Source organism: Chinchilla lanigera, unplaced genomic scaffold (genome assembly GCF_000276665.1).
Source record: "Chinchilla lanigera isolate Chin_1 unplaced genomic scaffold, ChiLan1.0 scaffold00092, whole genome shotgun sequence".
Taxonomy (NCBI): domain Eukaryota; kingdom Metazoa; phylum Chordata; class Mammalia; order Rodentia; family Chinchillidae; genus Chinchilla; species Chinchilla lanigera.
This window is the reverse complement of record NW_004955493.1, coordinates 6,023-31,651: the sequence shown is the minus strand read 5'-3', so window position 1 is coordinate 31,651 and position 25,629 is coordinate 6,023. Positions and strand designations below refer to the sequence as shown.

Genomic DNA, 25,629 nt, shown 5'->3' with positions numbered 1-25,629 from the left:
AAATGAAACAGATCCAAAACCTGCCCTTTTTTAAGTAATCATTTTATTCCTGCTATTTTAAACACTAAAAATTATAACCTTTGTTAATATGGTCATTTTAACAATATTTTCAAATATATTAAAGTTAATTATTTTTTGGCCAAGTAGAAAACAAAAGCTCAAGTTTTCAACCAGAAAAAAAAAATAACATTTTAAAAAAGCAGTCACTGAATTATCAAGAAGGAAGTGCTAAAAGAAAGCAACCATGTTACTATTTAATTACTCAGTTTTCTTATCAAGCTACATTCGTCCCCATTCTTGGTCTCTTAAAACGTTGCGTTTAATTTTCCCAGTGATTGTCTTTGGGAGTTCTTGAACAAATTCCACCTAATTGACAAAGAAACATACAGTAAGACACTTCGTTCCATTTTGATATCTGAGTTCTCAATGAAATAGGAAACAACTCTTGTGAAATTCTGAATTTTATATGTGGACATTGTCTTAGCTTATTCATTGAATCTAGTGAGCATAAGAAACTCGGTCAGTTCATATAGTAAGGGTTAATCCATTCTAGCAGTTTTTAATGCTAATTCACTCACATGTTCTGCCAAAAGAAAAGAATCCCTTTACCTCTTTACTTTTCCCTGTCTAGACCTAGGCCTCTACTGCCCTCTGGGGAATGGAGGTTTACACCTAAATTCAAAAAGAAAAAACATTGGCATGGGTCCTTGTAGCTGGGTGTGGTGGTGGACACCTGTAATCCCAGCTCTCTGGGACGCTGAAGCACGAGGATCACAGTTTCAAGCATGAAGAAATGAATGAACAAATAAATGAGGGAGAGTGGGTCTTGCAGATTCTGAAGGAGGCGTTTTAGTGATGATTTGGAGTACATAGAGTTTCCCCTTGCAGTCTGACTTGACCATGAGATCCTGTCTTTGTTGCCCTTGTCAAGCTGACAGTATGTATTTTTAAATGCTCTCAGACCTCATTCCTGAAAATCAAAGGACTACTTATTTCGTTAGTTTAATGGAGAAAAATACCAAAATGATTGAATTAGTTCTTTGGTTGAAATTAGCTACCTTCTGACTGAAATGCTTCCAACTGAAATGGAATTAACTTCTAGAGGATAAGTCACTATTACCCAATAGGATTCCAGAGATAGAAGGAAACTCCAGTATAATCTCTGTGTAGAGAATTGGTTTTAAATCCTCATGTGAAGGTTTCAGGAAAGATCACATATTTTCTCTGGGTAGTATCTGCTTCCTGAGCCATAAATGAGGCCCCTTGACATCTCAAGGCATGTGGTTATTTTTTAATCTATAGGGATATTATATGGCCAAAAATTATTATGTGGACTAAAAATCAGATGCTGTCCCTAAAAATAACGCACTTCATATTTTGCCAACATTCTTTGTCCCTATATGGAATGGGACTGATTCTGTATTCTTATTAGTTACTCACTGTTGCAGAGTTGGTTTTAAAAAGCTCATTTATCAAGCATTTTTAGTGCCCAAATATAAAACATTTCAAAGCAAAATTTTTGGCTAAATGAACTAAAAAGTTATCTTTTGCTACTATAAAGTCAAACTCCAGTAAAACCTACATTAGAACCCAGTTAGCATTTACATGCTGCACAAACCTAATTTATACTTGCCTTTCTTGGATATTTGTAAGGTGCAGTTGATTTTTTCACATGATCTTGAAGCTCAAGAGCCAATTTCTCAGGGTTGGATGATTTGTAGGGTGCAGATAAAACGACAAAAGCTTTTACTACCTGTAGCAGAGAAGTCCATTTGTATTACTATGTTTTGCAGACACATCAGGAGTTAGGAACCACTGCTGAACAGAGGCATTATTTGTTCACAGCAGCTGGAGTTTTGACTACAAGTGCCAGCTCAGGCACTACAAGGACAAACTGAGGTTTGGGGGAGTCTATTTCCAATAAATGGGCTGTGAATGTGAGGAGTACACTGATTCTTTCACAGCTGAGCTCTTTACATATTACACATTTAACATTTCAATCCAGCTGATCCTGTTTAGTACTCAGGCAGTCTTTGACAGATGACCCTGTACACCATCAGATCCATACTGTGTGAGGAAGCATGTGGTAGCAGGAGTGATGGGAGTGCAGGAGAATATGGTTTGAAGGGGGTTTGGGATGGTCTAACAGAGGAAGGATGGTATATTAGGAAGGATTGATCATCTCAAGAGGGACTTTCTTGCTTCCCAGTTTTTCTTTTTCCTTGTAATACTGGTTGAAGCAATTAAATAATTATTGAGGTTAGTAGTCATAGTTTAAATGATTGATTATTCATACAATGATTCTAATTGGTGTTTACTTCTGGTGTTCCATTGAAACCGATAACATGGAGAGAATGAGAATATGGTAGCAGAAGGAAAATATTTTGGAGAACGGAATTACATGGAAAATCAAGGGAGTACAGGAGTTAAGCATATGGGATCCACAGTGTTCCTCAGAGGAGCGTGGGTACGTGAGAGAAAGGCACAGGAGACATGGGAGGGTACTGATATGTACAATTCTGAGATTTTTTTTCTGCTTGCTGAGTCTTCAGGAAAGTTCCATGAGGAAAGTAGATTTCTCCCTTCTTTAGCACAGAGTTTCCCCCTAGAATCAAGACTGTTGTCACTGCCTGAGTAATACTGTCATTGTGTCCTAATTAGGGAGCGTGTGGGACTTATTTGGGAACTTGGCCACAATCTTTTGCATTGTTTCTGTGAGGAAGTGTATTCTGTCAATCCAGGGCAATTGTACAGACAGTGAAATCTGATGCTTAATGCAGTATCTGTTCCTACTTTTTAGAAGCAGTACTCTGAGCTTCCTGTGGAGTGTTACCCTAACTTCTCTATGGTGGGGTTGACGTGAGGAGAGGCTATGATCCAGGTCTGGCCCGTCACCTGTACCATTTCCTGGGTCACTCTGACTAGAGATGTGACTTAAGATGGACAGAGGAGATCCTGGGAGTTCCTCAGAACACTTGGGAAGTCAGGCCTCTGCTTCCCTGGGAGGGCGGTGAAACTGTGTGAGCGTGCAGTTGGTTGCTATCAAGTGGAAAGGACCTGCTCAGATGGGGTCGACAGAGAATAGCAGAGCAAAACAGAGAAACTAAGGGACGCGAGCTTCACATGAGCACTGGGATACAGATGTACCTAAATACCTCTCAGTTACATGAGCCCAACGTTGTAAAAAATAATTTAAGTCTGTTTGAGTTGAGTTTCTGTCCGATACCACCAGCAGAATCCCAGTCCTCTTTGGGACACAACTCATTTGTAAAGTGGATTTCCTGGTCTACATTTGTGCCATGTGTGCCTCATAGTGAAGATTAAATGACCACTGCAGTCTAGATTTAGTCTTTACAGCAGTCAAATAGAACTTGAAAATAGGGAGTTGCTGCTTTGATTAGTGATGTCCACCCACCTCTCCTCGAATTGGATCTGGACTGCTGACAACAGCTGATTCAACAACTGCTGGGTGCTCAATGAGTGCACTCTCCACTTCGAAGGGCCCAATTCGGTACCTGCAGGGAAGGAGAAGCCTGCTCACTTCAAGTAGGAAGTCTCCCTTCCTGCCGAGCTGCTGATTTCTAGGAGTAGCAAATGTACAAACCCAGAGGATATAATGACATCATCAGCTCTGCCAACAAACCAGAAATACCCATCACTGTCCATCAGGCCTCTGTCCCCAGTGACATAAAAGTCTCCTCTTATTGTAGCAGCAGTTTTCTCTGGATTATCCTAGGAATTGAGGATGACATTTGTGAATTAGTTTGGCCAGGATTCGTTTGGTCTGGTTCCCATTCAATGACTAGCATATTACAACATCTTACGTCTAAATGAAGTTTTTGTTATTGTTGTGTTTGTTTGTTTGTTTTTGAGACAGGGTCTTGCTAGGTAGTGCAGGCTGGCCTCAAACTTGTGGCAATCCTCTTGCCTCAGCCTCCTGAGTGCTGGGATTATAGGCATGGACCATCACACTCAGCTGAAGTTAATTTTTTTAATGTTAAGTAGTTCCTAGCCTAAAATCAAAAAGATCTAAAAGAGTATTAAAAAACTAAGCCTCTCTCCTACCTCTAGCATCCTCCATGCCCTTCCTCCTTCTCCCAACCTGTCCTTTCTGAGACCAGCACAGCAACCGGTTTCTTACTTTTGGAATTGAATCATCACAGAATTTAATCTTCATTGTATTAGGTAACTCAATCTTCACAGTATGTTTGGGAACTGGAAGTTATTCTCCCCATTTTACAGTTGATGAAATGGCCCAGGTTTCCATCAGTTGTCCTGGTTTATATATAGCAAGTCATAGTAGGCATGAAATTTGGATCAATATCTGGACTAAAGTGTGCTTAGCAGTTTCTATATATTCATACCACATATTCAGAGAAGAAACAGAAAGGCCGGGTAGACTTTAGTCTGATAGCAATATCCCCTTCTTTGCCGGGTGGTAGGATGTCACCTTTTTCATCTATAACCTAGAATGACACAATTCACTTGTTTCAATGAAAGAATGAAACCCAGAATGAAACAATTTAGATTCTTAAATTTTTCTTTTCACAAAATGAAAATGGGTTATAAAATTGGAGAAAGGTATGAAATGTCCCCCCTCTTTTTTTTCTTTCTCTTTGGCATTGGGGATTTAACCCAGGGCCTTCATACTGAGTTACATCTCTGGCCCTTTTCACTTTTTGTTTGAAGACAGGGTCTCATTACATCACTAAGTTACCCAGGCTGGGTTTAAAGTTGTAATTCTCTTGCCTCCCCCTCCCAGAATGCTAGGATTGCAGGCATGTGCCAGCATACCCACTTCTCCCTTCTTTATTGAACCACTCAGATATTTTCTTAACCCACCTGGACGTCATAGGGTAATACTCCTTTTCCCATAGAGCCAGGTTTAATTTCTTGGCCTTTCTGGTTGGCACAAATTATTCCCTGTTGAGAGGACATGTGTGTATGTAAGTAAAAATTCGTTTTTTGAAGCTAATTATATCGTGAGAATGAAATCTAAGATGTGGACAGTAGTTCTGCAACTTGGGCCTACATCAGAATCACCTGTTAAAATACAGATTTCTAGACCTCATCCAAGAATTTCCTAACCAGTTGGTGTGGAGTGAGATCTGAGAATTCCCAGATGATTCTGATACTGCTAGTTTGAGGACCACACTTTGAAAAACACTCCTTTTAGACTCTGAGATTTCTCCTGGGTAAAGAGGAAGCAGGAAGACTATGGAGTAATCACAATTCCCTTTCAGGCAAACTTAACTGCACAATCCACAAGTTTATTTTGTTTTGTTGGGACAGGGTCTCACTATGTAGTCCAGGCTGTCCTTGAACTCACTCTATAACCCAGGCTATGCTCAATCTTGTGGCAATCCTCCTACCTCAGCCTCCTGAGTGCTGGAATTACAGGCATTCCCAACCATGCCTACCACAGTCCATAAATTTTGATAAGCACTGACAAAATAAGGTGTTCTATAACCCCATAAAAATTTGTAACACCATGGGGGCACTTTAGGGGCTTCCTTGACAGTCCCGAAGTTGAAACATGCCAATATACAGATAGCTCCTCAAATCTGTGGGTTCTTCATCCTTAGATTCAACTAACTGAAGATCAGAAATATTTTTTAAAAAACTGCATCTGCCCTGAACAGGTATGGGTATTTTTTGTTGTCATCATTTCTAAACACCATAGGGCAATAACTATTTGGATAGCATTTACATTGTATTAGGTAACATAAGTAATCTAGAAATGATTTAAAGGATATGGGACGACATGCATAGGTTAAATGCAAATACCATAACATTTTATATAAGTCCTTTTATATAAGTCCAAGGACTGGAAAATCCTCTGAGGTCCTAAAATCAAGCTGAGGGACAGCTGTACTAAACCTAAACCTTGCCCTTTAAATATACCACTTCTGTCTGTCCGTAGCCCTCGTACAGCTCCAGCCCTGTCTGCTCCTTCCACTGTTCCAGCACCTCTGGGTTGAGCGGCTCCCCTCCAGTCAAGCAGTGTCTCAGCTTCTTGAATTTATATCTGGAGAGAAAGGGTTGCATGTGGTCTTTGGGGAAGAAATATGAGTGGCTTTCACTGCAAGATAATTAAGACACTCAAGCAAAAAACAGAACAGCTAAGAGGAGCAAGTCTTATGAAAGTTCATTTCACAAATGTATCACCAGATGTTCTGGTCAAGTGAGGCATATGAGTGATGAAAACAGAGTTTCCTGAACGAGCTTACATTTTGGCAGGTGGAGAACTTAGCTATTAAAGGAAGAATAGGGCAGAAGAAAATGCTAATGATATACTAAGTACTTAAAAGACAAACAGTATAACAGCTTTGATTGGGCAAAGGTAAGGGTTTTATAACCCCTATATTACAGATGAGGAAGTTGAGGCTGAGACAGGTGAAAGAACTTGCCCAAGGCCTCCCAAATAATCAGTGGCGGAGTTGGATACTCTGTGCTGTGCACTTACACTTGGCAGGCTGATCTCACCATGCATGTCACTTAATCTCTCTTAAGTGTGAGTTGATGGAGGTTTGCAAGGTCATCTTGAGTGTCCGAAGTCACACTATTAGTAAGCAACAAATCTCAGCCTATTTGGCTTTGGTGCTTGAGCCTTTCTAACTGCCACACTTACTAGACTCAGGCAATAAACCCTGAGAAAGCCTGACTCCCATACAGTAAGGTCCTAAGCAGGCAGGAGGGTGTCAGTAGGACATGAATTATGTGTAATCAAAAGAACTCTTGAGTGGCTTTGAATTATTCTTGAAATGTGAGCAAGATTTTCACATTTTGAGGGCCTCAAGGAGTTGACATTGGCTAGGAAAAGAGGAAATTCTTATCTGCTTCTATTTCTACCAGCACCTTCCCTCCTGGCATCCCTACCTTGTGGGAAGGAAAGTTGGATAAGCCTTGCTGACTTAAATTGGTTTTTTCTCTTCTCATGAACTGAATTTAAATTAGTTACATTGCTCTATCCAAAGTCCTATACATTGCAATATCCAAGCTCTGCAGGGTGGGCAAGTAATTTATTTATTTATTTATGTATGTATGTATGTATGTATGTATTTATTTATTTATTTATTTATTTATTTATTTGGTTTTTCTCCGGTACCGGGAACTGAACTCACGACCTTGCGCTTGCCAGGCAGGCGCTTTTGCCGCTGAGCTAAATCCCCAGCCCCTGGGCAAGTAATTTAGCTAAATTCAGTATAACCTTTGGGTCATAAACTTCATTAAGTTTTCTTCAAGACAATAGGAGTGAGTTTTTTGTTGTCATTTTGTTTTGTTTTGAAGGGACCTGATTCTAAATGACAGTATTTCTTTAAGAATGATATTAAAGGACAAATTTTTGAGTGGGAGTTCTCGGCTCTGACCATCTATAGTGCTGTAGAGCTCCAATTGTCTCCAAAAAAATATCCAGTTCCTGCTAGAGGATATTCCAGTGGCTCTTAGATTGGGAGATGATTTTTGTTCCCCATGGGACATTTTTGATTATCATAAATGAGGGAGAGAGGGAGATGCTACTGGCATGTAGTTGGTGTGCAACTTAGTATCCTACAAAGTTTAGGGTTCCCCCCACAGCACAGAATTATTTGGTCCCAAATGTCAACAGTGGAGAGATTGGGAAACCCTGGGATGTCCTTCCCTGGGTTCTGTGATGCTGGATGATTGCTTCAGTTTGTTCCGATGGAGATCTCTGCCCAGATACCTCTTAAGGTCTTTCTGCACAAGCATGCGGTACACAGTGGGTGCGCTGCATAGGTGGGTGATGGGGTAGGTGGTAAGCGCCTGGGTTATGGAGAAAGACAGAGATGTCAGAAGTAGTCATTAAAGGCCATGACTAGAACTGATGTCTACAGTTTCTCATTGTCTTCCATGAGTATGAGTATTTCTCACTGCTAGGAGTAATAAAGCAAATACTGTATGTATCACTTGTGATACTGTTGGAAACTTCCAGTTACTGGGAAAAGTACATATATATTTATATACAGCATATGTTCCAGAAACAGACACTCAATTGAATTGTTGAATTTGAGAACAACATAAGTATAAACTAGTTTATTCTGCATGTTACCTTTTGTGGTAAAACTTGTAACCTCTGCCCACATATTCTTGTTTAGTACTGACTCTGGAGGTCTGAGCTTCTCCACCAGGACCTGTACAGCACCATTCTTTTAAAGGGCTCTGTCCTTCTGAGTTGATTGAGCAAATATTAATGTAGACATTTTTCAAGGCCTTTTCTTAATGGTTCAAAATTTGCTGAGCACATTATAACCTCAAGTTCCTCAAATCAAATAATGACATGAATCTTAAATCTAGAGAAACATTAGTGTTTAAAGATCCCTTTTCTGGAGAGCAAGTTTCACTGTAACCAATAAAATATTACAATTTGTATTAACTTAAGCATTTGGGAGAAGTATGTATGCATAGGCTATCTAGATCATGATAGTCAAGAGTAACTTCTAATCCATAAATGAGTATTTTTACTATATATATCTGCTCCCTAGATTTTAATGATTTTACTAAGTGTAATATATATTTATATGTATATATATATATGTACATATATACTATATAGCATAAATCTATAGAGGTTTTATAGTACTTAACACATTATCTTTGTAAAATAAAAATATTCTTACTTTACATGCGTAAATTTCAAAACTGCAAAGTTAACTGATATTCAGGGCTCTTTATAAACCTGATGTGGTGATCCAAGTTTTTATGTTACCCTACATTTTTCTTAAAACCCTCAACCCATCTTGTCAAACCAGTTAGCAAAACAATAGAGTCAGCCTAACTTTTAGTCACACACAGGTGTGGTGCCTACTTAATGATATACATTAAACTTAATTGATTTTTCATGACTGAAAAATAATTGGCTTGAATCACATTTTTCTAAAAGCTAATGCTATCAGATAACTTGGTCTTGCCATCTCTGTCTAAGAAGGAAATGTGTGCTTGGTTTCCTGAAGAGGATTGGAGTCTTCAAATTAAAACAAGAAGCATAGAGTGTGAAAATGGAAAGAGCTGAACAGGCAGAGAAATGACTGCACCTTCTGTCTCCTCCACAAAGTTTGGATTTATCAGCTGCTATCTTTTGTTTTTCTCACTGGGTCAGAAACAAAGTATTTGTTTAAATTTGAGGCTTCTAACCTATTGTTTAGAACTGGCTCCTATACAGCCGCACATTTAGGAACCCTAACAAATCCTGAGAGATTTGAACCAGAGTGTTCTGGCTAATCCCCCTTCACCGTGTTAGATAAACTCAAAAGCCAAGTCCCTGGAGAGTTTGCCACTTAAAAAATGAATGATTTCCAGAAGCCCAAGCAGCCTTGTATTCCTAGGAATCAATTAATTGTGATTTGCTGAGAGAAGGGCGGCACTCTAAAGATTACACGTAATCGGAGGTCATGACTTACATCCAGGAAGGTGTCAGTGTCAAACTGGGCCATCCGATGCACAAAAACACAGGCACCCCGAAGCCAGGAAGAAAAGACACTACCAATGGCAGCCTTAACCCAGCCTGTGTCTGACATGTTCCATATGATATCCGAGGGCTTCAAGTCCAGCCAATACCTGAATAATACGGAAAAGCGGCAAAACAGACTAAAACTAAACAATTTAAAAACAGAAAAGCAAACAAACTGTTATCTTTGAGGAGGCCACAGAACTTCACAGGCTATAGACAAGGATCAAAAGAAGCCCCTAGTCAAGGTGAGGGATTCTGTTTAACATTCTTCTTACAGGATTTTTCTGGAATATCGTGGTCTGAGAGTGGATTGAGAGGCTGGGTTGGGCAGGACTTTCTCAGTTCATCCATTGATGTAACAAATATTTACTGAGCAAATGTGTTAGGATTGCAGTGAACAAGACATACTAGATCTTTGGTCTTATTTTAGAGAGGCAGAAAGGGAACAGATACTTAATAATGTTAATTTAGTATATAAGCAAATACCATCATGTCAAGTAGCAGTAAGTGCTATGCAGAATATAAAACAGAATAATGTGACAGTTTTAGATACCCTTTCTTTTAGGAAGGCCCTTTTGAGTAGGTAAATTTACCTGGCAATGAGGAGAAGCAGCTAGACATGATTTTACAGAATTAAATCAAGGTAGACTCCTAATCTCTTGCTTGAGATGTCACTTAGGCAGTTGGATACAAACATGGCAGCTCAAGGAAGTGTTCATCAAAGCAAACTGAGTTTTTCTCCCTACCTCCCACAGAGGGCATATCCAATGCCAAGGCTGCTCTGAGAATGCTGAGCCATCTTAGGGAAGCCTGTGGTCCCACTGGTGAAATAAATGGCCATTGGTTCTTGACTTCCTGTCTCCACACAGCTGTGCTCTTCAGAGGCAGATCTGCAAAGTATAGACCCCAGGATGGTGACTGAGGATGGCAGAGTAGTTTATGATATTTCTTTGCCGTGCTATTTGCGTTCTCTTGTTACCAGTAGATAGTCAATAGAGCTGAACTGATAGGACAAATATATAGCCAAGATAACTTTCGACTTTAATAACAGAAACTATATTTACATGTTTTCCCCAATGATTTTTTAAATCTATGCATTTTTCAAAATCAGCATTGAATATTTATAAATTGATAGTAATATTCCAGTTTTTAATTACTTAGGGGAAGATCTTTTTTCTGTTTGAATCAAACGTTTGGTTACTTTTATTCAGAATCTTGGACAAGTCTGACAGAAACAGATAGTTGCTTATTAAGTAGCTATTCTGTCTTTTTCCTGCACTACTAAAGCTTCAGTTTTGTTTAGGTACCAGACAGTCACGAACTTCAGGGGAGGTCGTCTCTGTATAGCATTTTGCGGGTAAAGTTTGATTAACGTAAACAGATCATGGTCATTTCCTCTCTTACCAATAATGGCTTTAGGAAGTTATGGTTAATGAGATATGAGGTCTTAATGGGAAATATTTCCCTGTTCTAGAAAGAGTGCTGAAGAGAGGGTGCTACTTTCTCCCACTCCATCTGTCCTATATTATGGCCTTTGAGTACAGCTCAAGTGCAGGATGTTTGGAACTACCTTGCCATGTTGGGATCATATCAAGGATGCCATGATAAAAGATGAATGAATTGGGGTTCATGCTAGCTTCTAAATTAACCAACCCTCAGTTCATCCTGCCTGTGCATTTATTTGTGAGATAATAAAATTGACTGGGTCACTTTTGCTTGGATTACTAAAGCCCCAAACATTCTAACTGGTAATAATCGTTGTGTGTTTGTCTACCCAGATAGCTCTTCCAATTCTTTCCATCCCTGAGCATGTATGCCATTCCCTGGAGCTGATGTCTTCTCTCCTAGAATCTGGGCTAGATTTAGGATTTACTTTCATGTACACAGTGTGGCAGAAATTCTGGGACTTCTCAGTACAGCTCTCAATGGGCTTTATATTTTCCCCAGTAGTAGGGGGACCTTTACCTCCATGTTAAGGTGTTTTGACTGTCCTGATGGAGTGAGAGGCCATGTACTGCTTGTGCTTTGGCTGACAGTCAGTACCATGCCTGACTGGGATAGTGTGCCCCATCCAGGCTGATGTGAGCAGAAAGCTATTCCTCTGCTAAGTCTGGTGCAAATTTCTGACCCACAGAATCATGAGTAAATGAAATTATTGTGTGTTTATTTTTACATCACTATGATTGGGTACAATTTACTCAGTGATTGATAAGTGATGTAATAGCTAAGAATTTTTGAGGCTCATATATCATATTTTCAATTTCCCCCAACTGGAAGATACATGATAAAGAATGCCAGTTTAAATCATCCTTTATGATAAATAAGAGTGTCATTGAAACTTAAAATAGTGAGGATTAATTATATAAACATACTCTGTGTTGTATAAAAATAGTTTTTGAGATACTAAAATGATTTTTCTTGGTAACTTTCCCCCAAATAAAAAAAAACATGCATTTTTTTTTAGTACAAATTGAAAATAAAATTGTTCTTTTGGGGCATCGGAGAGGGGTATTACTTCATAGTTTCCAGCGTAGTGGACTGGGGAGAACTCTCGTATTCCAACATTTCTCAATTTAGTGTGGAAACCTTTAACGTAGGCTTGTATTTGCTGATTTGTTTTTGCTAAAAGAACACTTGCAACCTGTAAGTGACAGGGAGATTCTCAAGCACTGATTCCTTGTCTGACTTGTCCCTGTTCCCTTTGATACCTGAGTTCTGAGTTCTATCTTTCCAGATCTTTAGAGCTGCTATGTGCCGATGACTTCCAGATTTGTGTCTTTACCTCCTTATGCCTGAGACTCAGATGTATCACTTTCCAGGTACTTGGATGTCCACCAAGCCCCTGATCTCCGCGTGTCTAGTTCTCCAGTCACATTCTAACCTCTGCTACCGGCTCTTTAGCTGTCAGTACCTCAGTCCCCAGGTAAGAAAGCAGATCATCCTTGCTGCCTACTTCCTCCGTCCTCCAAGTCCGTTCAGCCTCCAAGTCCTGCTAGTTCTTCAGTTTGCCACATTCACTGGAGCTCAGAGTTATCTCTAAAGTGGTCTCTCTGACTCATTTGTTCTTCTTCAAATTCATCCCTGTACAGCTTCTGAAGAAATATATTTAATATCCAAACCTGGTCTCGACACGTCTCTTCTTTAAACCTTAAAATTAGCCCCTCAGTGTATCTTTCAGTCAGGGAAATTAAAAATATTATATGCGAGTCTCAAAAGAAAAAGACTTCTTTGGTTTTTTGAGCAACATTTCCCTGTGTAGTTCAGGCTGGCCTTGCACTTGCAGTGATCCTCCTAGCTCAGCCTCCTGAGTGCTGGGATTATAGGCACGTGCCACCATGTCTGGCTGGAGCCTCAAAATTTCTGACTAGAGCTGGTCTTGGTGATGCACACCTGTTATCCCAGCACTCAGGAGGCTGAGGCAGGAAGATTGCCATGAGTTTGAGGCCAGCCTGAACTCCATAGTGAGTTCAAGACCAGTGTCTAAACTATATATCAAGACCCTGTCTCAAAGAAAAAAATTCTTAGCTACATCAGTTATCCATCACTGAGTAATAAACTGTAGCCAAACTCCTTGAATAGACTCTAATAGTATAAAATTATACCTCATCATTGCTCATTGTGATCTTCCAAAAAACTGACTGAGTATTGACTATGAGACCCCTACCTTAGTTTTCAGAGAAATAACACATGGTCTTTTAGGGGTTATGACCCTCAAAAAGTTATTTGTTTGGAGTGAGGATTCCCTCCATCTTGAAAAACACATCTGTATGTACAGTTTTCAATTTGAAATCCATGTGACTTTGAGGTCATTTTTCTTTTGTGAGTTTTTGGTGTCTTTCAGTTTTCTTGGAGACTCCAGAGAATGCTGCAGAGCTGTTTAGGACAGGGCTCTCTGCAGTGGGGGGTACTTGCTGCTCACAGTGTGCAAGGCAACTTGAATGGGTCGGGGAGACAGCTTCAGATTATATGCATTTTTGACTCACTCTTTGAAACTACTTTTGGTATTTGTATAATACCCAAAAGTACACGAATATAATTTTAAAAGTAAATAAATACATGTGTTAGGCAAGTGTATTAAAAGTATTTTACTAGTTGGGTGCAGTGGTACACACTAGTAATTCCAGCTACTTCAGAGGCTGAGATAGAAGGACTGCAAGTTTGAGGCCAGCCTGGGCAACTTATTGAGACTCTGTCTCAAAATAAAGAAAAATAAAAAGGGCTAGGGATGTAGCCCAATAGTGGAATGGTTGCCTAACATATGTGAAGCCCTGGGTCTAACTCTAATAATACACACACACACACATACACACTTTACTGATGAGAAGGCTGCTTGAGTCATCTGGGTATGGCTACTTTAGGAAGCACTACATCATTTACTTTGAGAATAATAAAAGCAATGAAAATTACTTCAGTGTGTGTGGAGGCACACTGCCCTTTGCGCTAGGCACTGTGCTACGCGTTGTACGCGCTTTGTTACATTTGGTTCTTCTGCAGCCCGTGTAGCTATATGCTATCATTATTCCCCCCACGTGGATAAGACACAGATTTTGATAAATGGCATTTGACTTATCTAAGGTTACACATTTTAGAAAAACTACAAACAAGTTTCTTGATGTAGGCCCTTGGGAGAGAATTTTGAGATTGGCCTACAGGATTTGGTTTATATTAATTGCTAGGATAAAATTTCATCCCAACAAAGGAGACTGCCCTACTACCCAGCAGGGTTTACATGTCTTCTCTTTCTATAAACTTCTCGGGGGGAATTTTTAAAAACATAATCTATTCAATACCTCTGTAGTCTAATACCATTAATTAACATTCTACTCACTTTTTTACAGCTCAGAAGCATTTTCTCACTGAGCTTATTTCTCATTTAGCTTATAGCAACCCTTAAAGCAACACTTGAGATATGTACAGGATATATGCCTCACTTTACATATGAAGAAAACCAGGGTCAAATGATCTGTTTTGTTCATACATTTATTCAGGGGCTGGGGATTTAGCTCAGTGGCACAGCACCTGCCCTGCAAGTGCAAGGTCGTGAGTTCAATCCCCAGTACCAGAAAACAAAACAAAACAAAAAAATCTCTCATGCATTTTATTCACTATTTCTTAAGCATCAGTAATGTGTTGCTAGATAGTGAGGCTAAAGCTTTTAACCAGATAAACAAAACCTCAGCTTTTTTAGCACTTATACTTTAGACTAGGAGTTGGAAAACCTTTTTTGGAAAGGTCAGAAACAAAAATTTTAAACTGTGGACAATACTGTCTCTGCTGCAGCTACTTTCTGTTGCTGTTAAGCACAAAAGCAGAAACAATATGTAAACAAACGGGCATGGTTAAATCCCACTAAAACTTTATTTAAAAATACAGGGCGGGCAGAATTGGTCTGTGGACCTTAATTCCCTCACTCCTACTCTAGAGGAGAAAAACAGAAGGGACAGAAAATGGACCTGATAATTTAGATACTGACAAATTCTAAAAAGAACGTAAATAGATGGTATAATAGAATAGCTCATAGTTCTACTTTGATTAGGCTTGTCAGGGAAAGCCTTAGTTAGGGTAAAATATTTGAAGTGAAATCAGGTGGGAAAGAGACAATTGTTAGAAGAACTAGAGAAGAGCATTCCAGACAGAAGAAACAGCAGGTGCAAAGGCCCTAGGGTAGGGCACATTTGAGGAATACAAGGGAGAGTGGTGATAGAGGAAGTTCAGGGGTTAGACACGGTCAAGTTATGCAGGATACTCAGCATGGGACATAGAAAAAAATAAAAGAAAAATGAGAGTGGAGTTAGATCCCTTCCTTGTGCTATGAATCATTTTATTAGGAAATTCTTTTCTGGGAAGAAGCCCAGGTCAGCTCGCAGTGTTGCAGAGTCTTTGAAGGCAAAGAGATTCTGAGATGGAGCTGTGATTTTTTCTGGTGCTGCATATAAGCTGGGGAAGACACTCACTGAAATAATTCCTGAAAGCTGAGCCAACCATTCCCGCTGTGTGGAGACACCAGGACTTTGTTCTTCAGCTGGGGACACTCAGATACGATGGACTGCACAGCTGGTGCCACCTCCTCACTGACCACAATGCACTTGGCCTTGGACGCTTGCAGCCGGTAGAGGATGTCTTTGGCTGTCAGCTGGATTGTTCCCGGAATGAAGACAAGCCCTGGGAAGGACAGAGGGTCTTAAGCTGAGTGGAACTATTGTCCATGAGATGTGATGGCTCTGTGGACTATGGGAAATTGGGTTGTGTGCCTGGGGAGAAGAAGCTTCAGAATATCACCTTCAGCAACACCTGCCTTGGTCCCTAAGGACATCCTCAAGACCTTGACCACTGGCTTTGGAGTCTGACAGGCTCTAATCCTAGCCCTGCAGTTTACCAGCTTTCTGACTTTGATCTCTCTGTACTTCCTTTATCTGTAAAATGGGAATAATGATAGTCTCTAGCATTTGGGAGGCATTATAATAGTGGGCTATTATTATGTAACATTCTAATGCAATGGTTGAATCTTTATTATGTAATACTTAAATAGCACTTGTCATCTTATATTACATTTTTATGAACATTATCTCATTCAGTCCTCTGAAACAGTAGTATCCAAAGTGAGTTTTGTAAGACAGTCCATTGGAAATGAGAAAAGAGAATAATATAGCTTTTTGAAATTATCAAGATACAAGAATTGTTTTTATATTTTTATCTCCTTTTTATGTATGTTTTATAACATACATACTATATTAGTACAGTAGAACAATATAAAAACTTATACCCAGATAAGAAGATTTGTGTCCTAGACATTTTTATTTATGATCTACACACCCTATCTGTATTGATGGACTATACAGGTTGTACAGTTGCCTGGCAGCTGCTGTTCTAAGAAATCCCAGTAGATCCATGCCTTTGTTGCCATTTGATGGGGCATAAGATTTGTTCATAGCTGGTGAGTGAAACAGCCAGCCCTCAGATCTCTGGATCTCAGTGGTCTGGCATTATCATTGAGGTTTACCTACACTACTATGACAACGCTTAACTTATCCCCCTTCGTCACTTCATCCTAAACTCACGGACTTTAAAGCACAAGGTATGAGAAGAACGTATATGGCAGAAATAGATGTAAGACAGAGAAGGTAGTTTTCACTTTCTCAACTGAATCAACAGAAGGAAAATGGCATATAAAATATCATAGGTTACCACTACCTTTTGTGTTTGAGACTGGGGATTAAATCTAGGGCCTTTGCATTCCCCACCCCATTTTAATTTTTATGTTATGTTTTATTTTGAGACAAGATCTTGTTAAGCTAGTTGTGTTCCTGGGGAAAAGAAGCTTCAGAATATCACCTTCAGTGACACCTGCCTTGGTCCCTAGGGACATCCCCCAGGACCTTGATCACTGGCTAGGTTTGAACTTGTAATTCTCCTGCATCACCCCCCAGAATGCTATGCTTACAGGAGTATACACCATGCCTGGCTAGGCACTATCATTTATTGGGCACCTCTTATGTGCCTGGTTATCTCCTCACTTAAAATTAATTCTAGTGTATGACAACCACACCCAAGGTTGCAAAGCCAGTCAGTGACAGAGCCAGCACATTTCCCAGACCCCAAGACTTGTGCTTTATTGCTGACTACTTACTTCTTGGTGAGTTCCCTGAAGTTAGCTGAATACCAGATGTGGAGTTGAATTCCTAGGAAGACTATTTTATTGAATATATTTTAAAAGCTGTTCGATGTCATCCCCTCTTGAAAAAATGAATAAATATGTGGAGATGAAGAAGTTGACTAAGAAAACACCCTAGAGCAGTGGTGGTGACCCTTTTAGAGCTCCCAGCGATACAAACTGCTCACTGTGGTGCATGTGCGGCAGGTTCCCACCACCACCCTCCAGGGTCTCGGAGTGTTCACTCGATGCAAAAATACAAGATTTCTTCTCTCGTGAGCCACTTGTTCTTAATGATCCACAAATAACTAGTCCCATTGGTAGATTTGTGACATGAAATGTGTTCAACAGGTAGACTACCGGCTTGTGGGGCGGGGTGGGATTTCCAGTGGATTCCAGAGAGCAAATATTTTCCAGATAGAAAATGTCTTTGGTTTTACCACATACAGTTTACATAAAAAATGAACTACTTTGCCATGTTTTATAGAACATATAATCCTAAAATTCATGAAGAAGATTTAATAATTCTGAGAAAACAGAATAGTCAGCTACTTCCTTTACTCGAGTATTTTGAGCATTAGTTTATGTGTTTTTCATTGGCATTTCCTAATTTACATGTTATATTAAGTATATTAAATACATTTTTATGACAAGTAAGACACCTTTAATCCTCTCCTAGCATACAGTTGGTTTTATATTTGCAAGTTCTCTTTATGCTGAATGTAAGAATTTTATATATTGTTGCTTTTATTATACTGTCAGCATTAAGAACATTTCTGAATACTATTATGAAGTCATTATATGATTCTTATTATAAATTATCCTTAAGTACCATCAAGTTGGGGTACAAGAGTTTTGATAAACAATAAACACATTCCCAGGCATGGTGGTACATGCCTGTAAACCCAGCACTTGGGAGGCCGAGGCAGAAGGATCACTGCAAGCTTAAGGCCAGCCTGGGCTACACGGTGAGTTCAAGGCCAGCCTGAACTACATAGTGAAATCTTGACTCAAGAAAAAAACCACCTTGACTAAACTTACATTTTAACTTATACTTCATTCAATCATTTCTATTTATATTTTTGTTCAATTTTTTAATATTATTAGTGATACAAGCATTTTTCTTTGTGGTACCAAAAATTGAACTCATGCCCTTGCGCTTTTCTTGCCAGGAAGACACTGTGCTGCTGAGCTATATCCCCAGCCCAACAAGCATCTTTGTGTTCTGTATAGCAACCTATGCTTTGGTGTCCTTATTTATTTTTATTGATGTATAACAATTTGTGTTTGAGAGCAGAGACTGGCAAGCTGTTTTGGTGAAGAACAAGACAGTGAGCACTGTGGGTCACACAGTCAATCTCTGACTCAGCATCTTTTGCTGTTGTAGAACAAAAGAAGCCATAGCTAATATGCAAAAGAATTAGCATGGCTGTTCCATCAGAACTCTGTCTACACAACCCCACAGGCTCTGGTGTGCTGACTCCTGCCCTCAAGGAAATATTTGTTTTTAGAGTACCTTATGTTGTTATCTTGGGAGAAAATGTGTAAGTAATATTTTACTTTTTTTTTTTATCATACTGGGGATTGAAACCAGGGCCTTCACATCCCTAACCCTTCTTTTTTTTTTTTTGTTCTGGTACCAGGAGTCAAACTCATGACCTTGCGCTTGCCAGGCAAGCGCTGTGCTGCTGAGCTAAATCCCCAGCCCCCCTAACCCTTCTTACGGTTTTAAAATTTTGAGACAGGCTTTAACTTGCTAAGTTGCTTGGGCTGGACTCTAACTTGGATCTACTTGTCCCAGCCTCCCAGCATGCCACAAAGAAGCATTTGCACTTGTATCTGCTTTTATATAGCTTTGTGTTTAGCTCTAACTGTGTAGCTTCCCAGCTGTTTGACTTTTGGCAAATAGTGTTTCTCTTTGGTTTGCCCGCCTATTAAAGGTTGTCACAATAATACTGAGTTCTTGAGATGGTAATTATTATTACATCATGATAGCTCTTAATTTCAACTCTTCTTTTTCTTTCCTTGTAAGTACAGCTTATTTTAAAAGCTAAGATTTCAGAGAGTGCTTGAGATTTGGTCTCTTTATGTTTCTGCATGATTTACAAATGTTAACTGTTAGCACTAACCTGCTCGCATGCAAGCCACATTGATGAGCCACCATTCCGGGATTCGTGGTAGAATCACGACCACTCGATCTCCTCTTTGTAAGCCACAGGACTTGGTGAACACGTTGGCGGCCTTTTGGGACAAAGAGCTCAGTTCTCTGAAGCTCCATTTCACTTCATCCCCCTTGCCATTCACCCACCACAGGGCTGGATTGGCTGGCCTCTCCCCTGTCTGGCCAGAGACACAGGAGAAAGAGAAGAGAAGGTGCTGTGGTTCGGAAGCACCCCCAAAGGCCCATGTGTCGAAGGCCTGTGGAATCTTCAGGACATGGTGCCTAAAGGAAGGAGGTTAGCTTTGGGGGGTATACCCTTGGAGGGGCTGCTGAGACCATGCCCCCTTCGTCTCTCTTGCTCGTTTTGCTTTCTGGCTGCCTCAAAGTGGACAGATGTCCAGCCTGTGCTCCTTCCATGATGTACAGTGCTGCCACAGGCACAAAGCAAGAGGGAAAAATGACCAAGGACTGAGCCACCTGAAACCGTGAACCAAAGCAAACCTTCCCTCCTCTTAAGTTGTGAGTCTCTGAAATTGAGCACAGTCCTCTCAGGTGCTTGCCCTGCTCAGAATGGTGGGTGGACATGTGACCACAGCTTGGCCAATCAGCCTTTGAGTTTCCTGAAGGGAACCAAAAGATTAAAATGGTTTGAGCAAAACCTGTCTCTGGGGTCTTGGTACTTATGCATCTCCTGGGAGCCACCCTAGTCCTTTCTGTCCTCACTGAGATTCACTCTCCAGCTTCTACACCAATTTTGCAAGGTCTTCCATGTTTCACTAATAAATTCCTTTCTTGTTTAAGTTAGATTTTGTTCCACCCAAATAACCATAATGAGAGTCCTGATGTTGATTAGGAACCTGATAATATCTCTTTGTACTCAAGGGCTGAGCCGTGGGTTTCACAGATTATGAGAGGCAAGGTGGGAGGGGGCATCAATTGATTGTTGGAGGAAACTTCTCTCTTATCATTCTATAAAATGATTCACCTCCTTATTTATGTATTACCTGGAAAAACTTTCTTTCCTTCCCAGTATTTGGAATGCTTCTTCTACCTTTCTGGGTTGGAAAATACTTCAAAGCCCAGCTTACATTCCAATTTGTCTTTTTTAGCCCCCTCTTCTTTTTCCCACTGATTTCTCTTCATTCCTTCAGCAGTGTGCTAATATTCTAGGAGACTCCATTACACTCTATGGTACAGAATTACAGCTGTGTCCCTTCCCTATGGGTGAAAGCCTCAAAAGAGAAGGATTTGGTTCATGTTTTTGGGGGGACTGTGTGACCTTAGATAAGTAGCTTAATTTCTATGAGGTTAAATTCCTTATCTAAACCCCCAACCAGAGTGGTTATAGGGATTTGATGAAATAATATAGGTGAATATTTCTCAATCTTTAATCTGAATATCACTGTTTCTAGCAGATCTGTCTACACCTGTGCTATTTTCTTTGTCTTTACATCAACTTACTTACATACATTTACTTCAGAAGGAAAATGCATTTAATCAGCACCATGATTGGAAATCAGTACACTTGTTAAAAACAGGTTACAAAAATGTATATAGTAAAAGTGAAACTATACCGTTCTGTTTTATCTAAAAATTATCAACAGAATTTGAATCTCTCTGTTTGAAAGAGAATTTGGAAAGTGTTAGGTATCAAAAACACAATGTTTTTGTCTGACTTTCAGACAAGACTTTCCTTCTCTACTTAGGAAGGCTTAATTTCATGTAGTATCTTTTGACCCTTGGGCCCTGCAGAACATTTTGATGAGCACTGACAGGTGAAGTTCTTAACTCAGTGCCTGGTCTGGGGTGGGGGCAGCAAGCGTGAACCATGCTCTCAGGTGCACTGCAAGCATTTTGTATGGCATGCTTGCTTTCTTCATCTCAATTTTCGGTTCTTACGTAATTGTTCCAATAATAAGTGTAGTCATAAAACCAAAGTTAAATTGCCACATTTTGGGGTAAGCCCGTGAGCATCCCAAACCCAAAGTGTTGTCTGGAGCAGAGAGGAAAGCAGGAAAGGAGCGTAAGTCTGGAGGAACTGCAGTACGGGGACACAGAGAGGAAAGCAGGAAAGGAGCGTAAGTCTAGAGGAACCACAGTACGCGGTGGGGTGTGGGAGGAAGAGGACTTCGGAGATGCCAGAGAAAGCCACGTGGAATTGAGGACCTCAGGTCTCTGGGAGAGAGGATGGCAATTGGAGAACAAAGGAAAGCAAGATGGGTGAAAGATTTTAACTGAATTTGACAAGTGGACCCCAGAGCTCAGAAGGAATCGAAAGGAATCCCATTGTTTCATACCTTCTCCTTTTGGGACCACTGGTCCAGCACATCGCCAGCAAAATTAAAGCTCTTAGGCAGTGGCCTGTCACAACGATTTATGGCTTCGAAGTCAGCAGGAGTCATAGCTGCCCAGAGCTGGTGATCTCTGTGAAAGGACCGGACGGGTGGCTTGGTGAACCAGATGAATCTAAACAGCTGGAAAGAACTCTTCATGATTCCCAGAGGACTTTGTGTACTGGTAGGGACATGTAAGTACCAGACCCTGTGGGGAAGGATGGGTGGAGAGTATCAGACAGAGATTGGGAAATGGTCTCAGGGCTGTGTGTCCCTGCCAAGTTGAGGAACTCCTGAAAAATATCCTATCCCATTGCTATTGCTGTTAGCCATGGGCTGGTCTCCCTGCCAATGAACTGTCCCTCTTCCTTCTCTCTATAAGCAGATTAGTATATTTATTTAAAAAACCTACAGTGATAGGACTGTCAAGTTCACATCTTCTGTTTTTACCTTCACCCCAAGAAAACTATGAACAGAGTGTGTGCTACCTGGGTTGGCATTCAAGAGCTCCTTCCACTTGCCTCTACCCTTTTCTAATCATATCTGCTAACTCATCCACCTAATTTTCTCTTCCAGTTAAAGCAGCCCATTCAATTTTCAGGAATGTCAATTTCTACCACTGAGGTTGAGCTTGCCATCCCCCTTGATTCTGGCTATCCGACCCTCCTCTCCCCTTCAAATATCTATTAAAATAGACTAGAATCCTTCACTTTAATCCTGGATGCAGAACGTAGGGCAAATTATGTATCTTCCTCTACCTCAATGTTCTTACCTGTAAAATGGCAAAAATATAATACCTCCCTCCTAGGGTTATTGTGAAGATTTAATGAGATAATATGTTTAAAATGTGTAGCTTATAAAAGGTGTCTTCAATGGTTAACTGTGCTATCTTAAGATAATTTTTATTAGTACTAGTGTGGCTCAGTTTCATACAGTACAAGTCAGGAGATCTGGAGTTTACTCTTAACTCTTTCAAAACTAGCTTTGTGACAGTGGTAAAGTCACCTGCACTTTCTGGACTCCTATCTGTAATCTACTTTTTTTCTAATTGCATCATCACTTCTTCTGTGAAATCTCCATAAGTTGCATCTGTACTATTCACACAAGAGTGTCCTACCTTGTATTGCTTGTTCTCATTTTTATATGTGTGCCTTATCGCTTAATCTACCTAGGTGATATGGGTATTATATTCTTAGCACTAAACATGAATCCTAGCCAATAATAAAACCCAGTGTTCATGAAGTTCTTTCCAGAAGCCAACACTTATATTCCTAATATCACTAAACATTCACAAGAAGCTTGTGAGATGGGTACTACTATCACTTTCATTTTACAGATGAAGACACAGAGGCTCAAGTACCCATAGGGAACTTGCCCAAGGTCATCCAGCTTATGGCGGCTGAGTCAAGCTTTGAACCTCTGTGGTCTGTCTTCAGAGCTTGGCTACTTGACTTCTCTGCTATTCAGTCTCCTTTGTGCTGCCTTCTTCAATAAAGCTTTCTTATAGATTGTAAATACCCTCATCCTTTTTAAAATTTTACTTTAAAGGGAGAAAAAATCAATAACAAAATAACAACAATGAAAACAAAAACAATAAAAACAATATAGGATTTCAAAACAAGATGATAGGAATTAACCATGGTTGTTATATTACATATTGTTATCGTCAACAAAGTTGCTCAGATTACCAGATGTAAGAATGAAAGATTGATCAAACAATTAAAGACAATATCAAGTAATAAAAAAACATTAGAAATGATACAGAGCTTCATTAAAAAGATGGTAGGAATTCAGCAATGGTTGCTATATTGCATATTGTTATCTTCAAAGTAGTTGTTCTGATTACCAGATATAAGCATGCAAAATTGGTCAAGAGAAAAACAATTTAAGCTTTAACTGTCCCTTTCAATAAACCAATAGAGATCAGCAGTACACTTATCTCAGCAATCCTTGTATCTTCAACCTTTTACACGTCAGTCCTGGGTACTGTAGTTAATTTGTGTGGATGGAGTGGGAAAATCTGCAGATGGAAAGTGTGCCTGGGTAACCAGGATGGTGATAACAAATAAACAACAGAACAAAGGCTACAGGATGTACCATCCTCTGTTTGTTGTTGCCAAGGCCTGTTTGCTGCTCACAATGATGTTTGGGCAAGTCCATCTGGTACAAATGCAGTTTACTGTAGCCCCGAAGAGCTCTGTCTGCCAGTACCATTGATATTAAGCTCTGATATGTCAAGATGGAAAGAGGAATTGTGCTTCACCTGGGAAATTTTCTAGAAGTGAGATAGAGGTATCATAAGTAAAGAAGAAAGGAAGAGGAGAAGCAGAATCGGCCATGCTCATGATTTAGCATTCCACCAGAAGTGAGACCCTCACCCCTCTCCTAAAGTACACACGCACGTGTATCCTTAGTTGTTTCTCTGAACGACTGTGCCAAGTTGCCTAACCCTCTCCAACTTTCATTTTCATCTGTGCAATGAGAGTAATGATATTACCTTCTTTACTGGCTAGTTGTGGTGTAAGTGAAAACCTTTGTTCGGCGCCTAGTCCATGACTAGAACTCAATAAATGCTGCATGTTAAAAATCAACCCTATTTGTGGAGGAAGGCTTTGCCTACTTGACATGCCAGAAAGGTAGAAAAGCTACTGTAGCCACTAGCATTTTGTTTCAGTGCCATATCACTCTGCATTATGACCTTGCGGCTGACTTCAGCTCCTATCACTCTAAAGCATACTAGCCTTCGCTCCTGTCATTTCAACTTCTCCTGCCTCCGTTCAATGATAAGCTGAAAAGACTTCTACAGTGTGGGACACCTGGAATGCTCTTGCTTCCTGAGAAGAATAGTGCAGAGAATATAGTAGGCAGTTTTAAATGCAAATCCCTCCAAATTAATAGTGATTTTTCATGAATTGTTTTCATTTTCCACATTTCCAGAGACAAGTTTTGCACATCTTAATAAAATCACCAGATTAACATGCAAACAAATCTAAAACTACATATTGCAAATAACTTTAATCTGAATTACATTTCATGCATAAGCAAAATGAAGTAGGTATGACATACACAAATGCAATCATTAGTAATAAAATACAAACTAATATGTTACAAAGTAAGTTTTAAAAAATTATACTTCAAAAATTTTTCACCAAAAATCCCCCCTTTTCCAGTCTCTTTGGTTCGCCTCTGATTTCAGAATGGGTTTGGTACAGCTAGGCCTTTCAGGAGATTACAAAAGTCTGAGAATCCGCCATTTTCTGACTTGAGATTCTGTGAGAAGTTCGTACGATTGCAAGGCCAAATCTTGAGGCAACCAACTGTTTTAACTCAAAACATTATCTTTGTAGAAATTTTTATGTAATCATGTTTAGAAAATATCTCGAGGTATATGTAAAATGAGAGTTGAAGTAAATAATTTCTAAAGTCTTAGCAACTGCAGTGTGAACAATGAAAAAGAGTTTTGAGCAGTTGGTAGGCAGTCATTTTAAAGACTTCCTGTAATAGCTCATTTTAAATCACTCAACAGCCATATGAAATTATGTTGTTTTGCACATAATGTAATAAAGGCACTAAGAGGCGAGTACTGCAGTTTACCAAAGGCCATACACTTAGGCAAGCCACAGAAACTTCAGCCCACCTTTGTTACCTCCACAGTTAATGCAAGGAAATACTGCCCCATACTTTTGCTACATTTCTACCAAGCTTCACGCGAGAGAACAGTCCATTTTCCTGTCAGAAGCACAATTACCTGGGGTTAGGTCTGCAGTAGTACAATTATGACAGACAATGTCTCCCTCTGCTTGCCACTGTCCAGTCACCTTTGTGTTGCCACGTGCATCTACCGTAGCAGAAAATGGCATCCCTGACCCAGAAAGCCTCACCTTTTTCACAAGAACTCAGCTCTGTGTTTGCCAGAAAATCAGCTCTTCTCTTCTCTTCTTTTGGTGATGTCTATGCTGTCATGGCCCTGAGTCTCTGGTGTACCGTGGAGAGATCATAATCCCCTGAGAGAGAG

The 25,629-nt window shown here is 39.9% G+C and overlaps 1 protein-coding gene across 1 annotated transcript; it reads right to left on the bottom strand.

Annotated features, from left to right (window-relative positions):
- Positions 1–233: 233 nt before the first annotated feature.
- Positions 234–25,629, bottom strand: Acsm4 (acyl-CoA synthetase medium-chain family member 4). The gene is made up of 14 exons (XM_005405028.2): positions 25,496–25,629; positions 21,579–21,822; positions 19,250–19,460; positions 15,424–15,631; positions 10,216–10,359; positions 9,420–9,576; positions 7,706–7,785; positions 5,905–6,028; positions 4,843–4,923; positions 4,365–4,466; positions 3,605–3,732; positions 3,416–3,515; positions 1,634–1,753; positions 234–366 (listed from the first exon to the last, which is right to left on the bottom strand). Exons 2-14 carry the CDS (start codon positions 21,771–21,773, stop codon positions 280–282), a joined length of 1,737 nt encoding a protein of 578 aa, XP_005405085.1. The 5' UTR covers positions 21,774–21,822; positions 25,496–25,629; the 3' UTR covers positions 234–279.

Bases quoted from the DNA above. Each gene is read 5' to 3' on its own strand.
- Acsm4 (XM_005405028.2), bottom strand. From the start codon at position 21,773: ATGAAGAGTTCTTTCCAGCTGTTTAGATTCATCTGGTTCACCAAGCCA. The intron at 7,786-9,419 runs GTAAGTCATGAC...TCCATAACCCAG, and splicing joins ACACTGACACCTTCCTGGAT to GCGCTTACCACCTACCCCAT. The intron at 4,467-4,842 runs GTGGGTTAAGAA...GTGTCATTCTAG, and splicing joins TATTACCCTATGACGTCCAG to GTTATAGATGAAAAAGGTGA.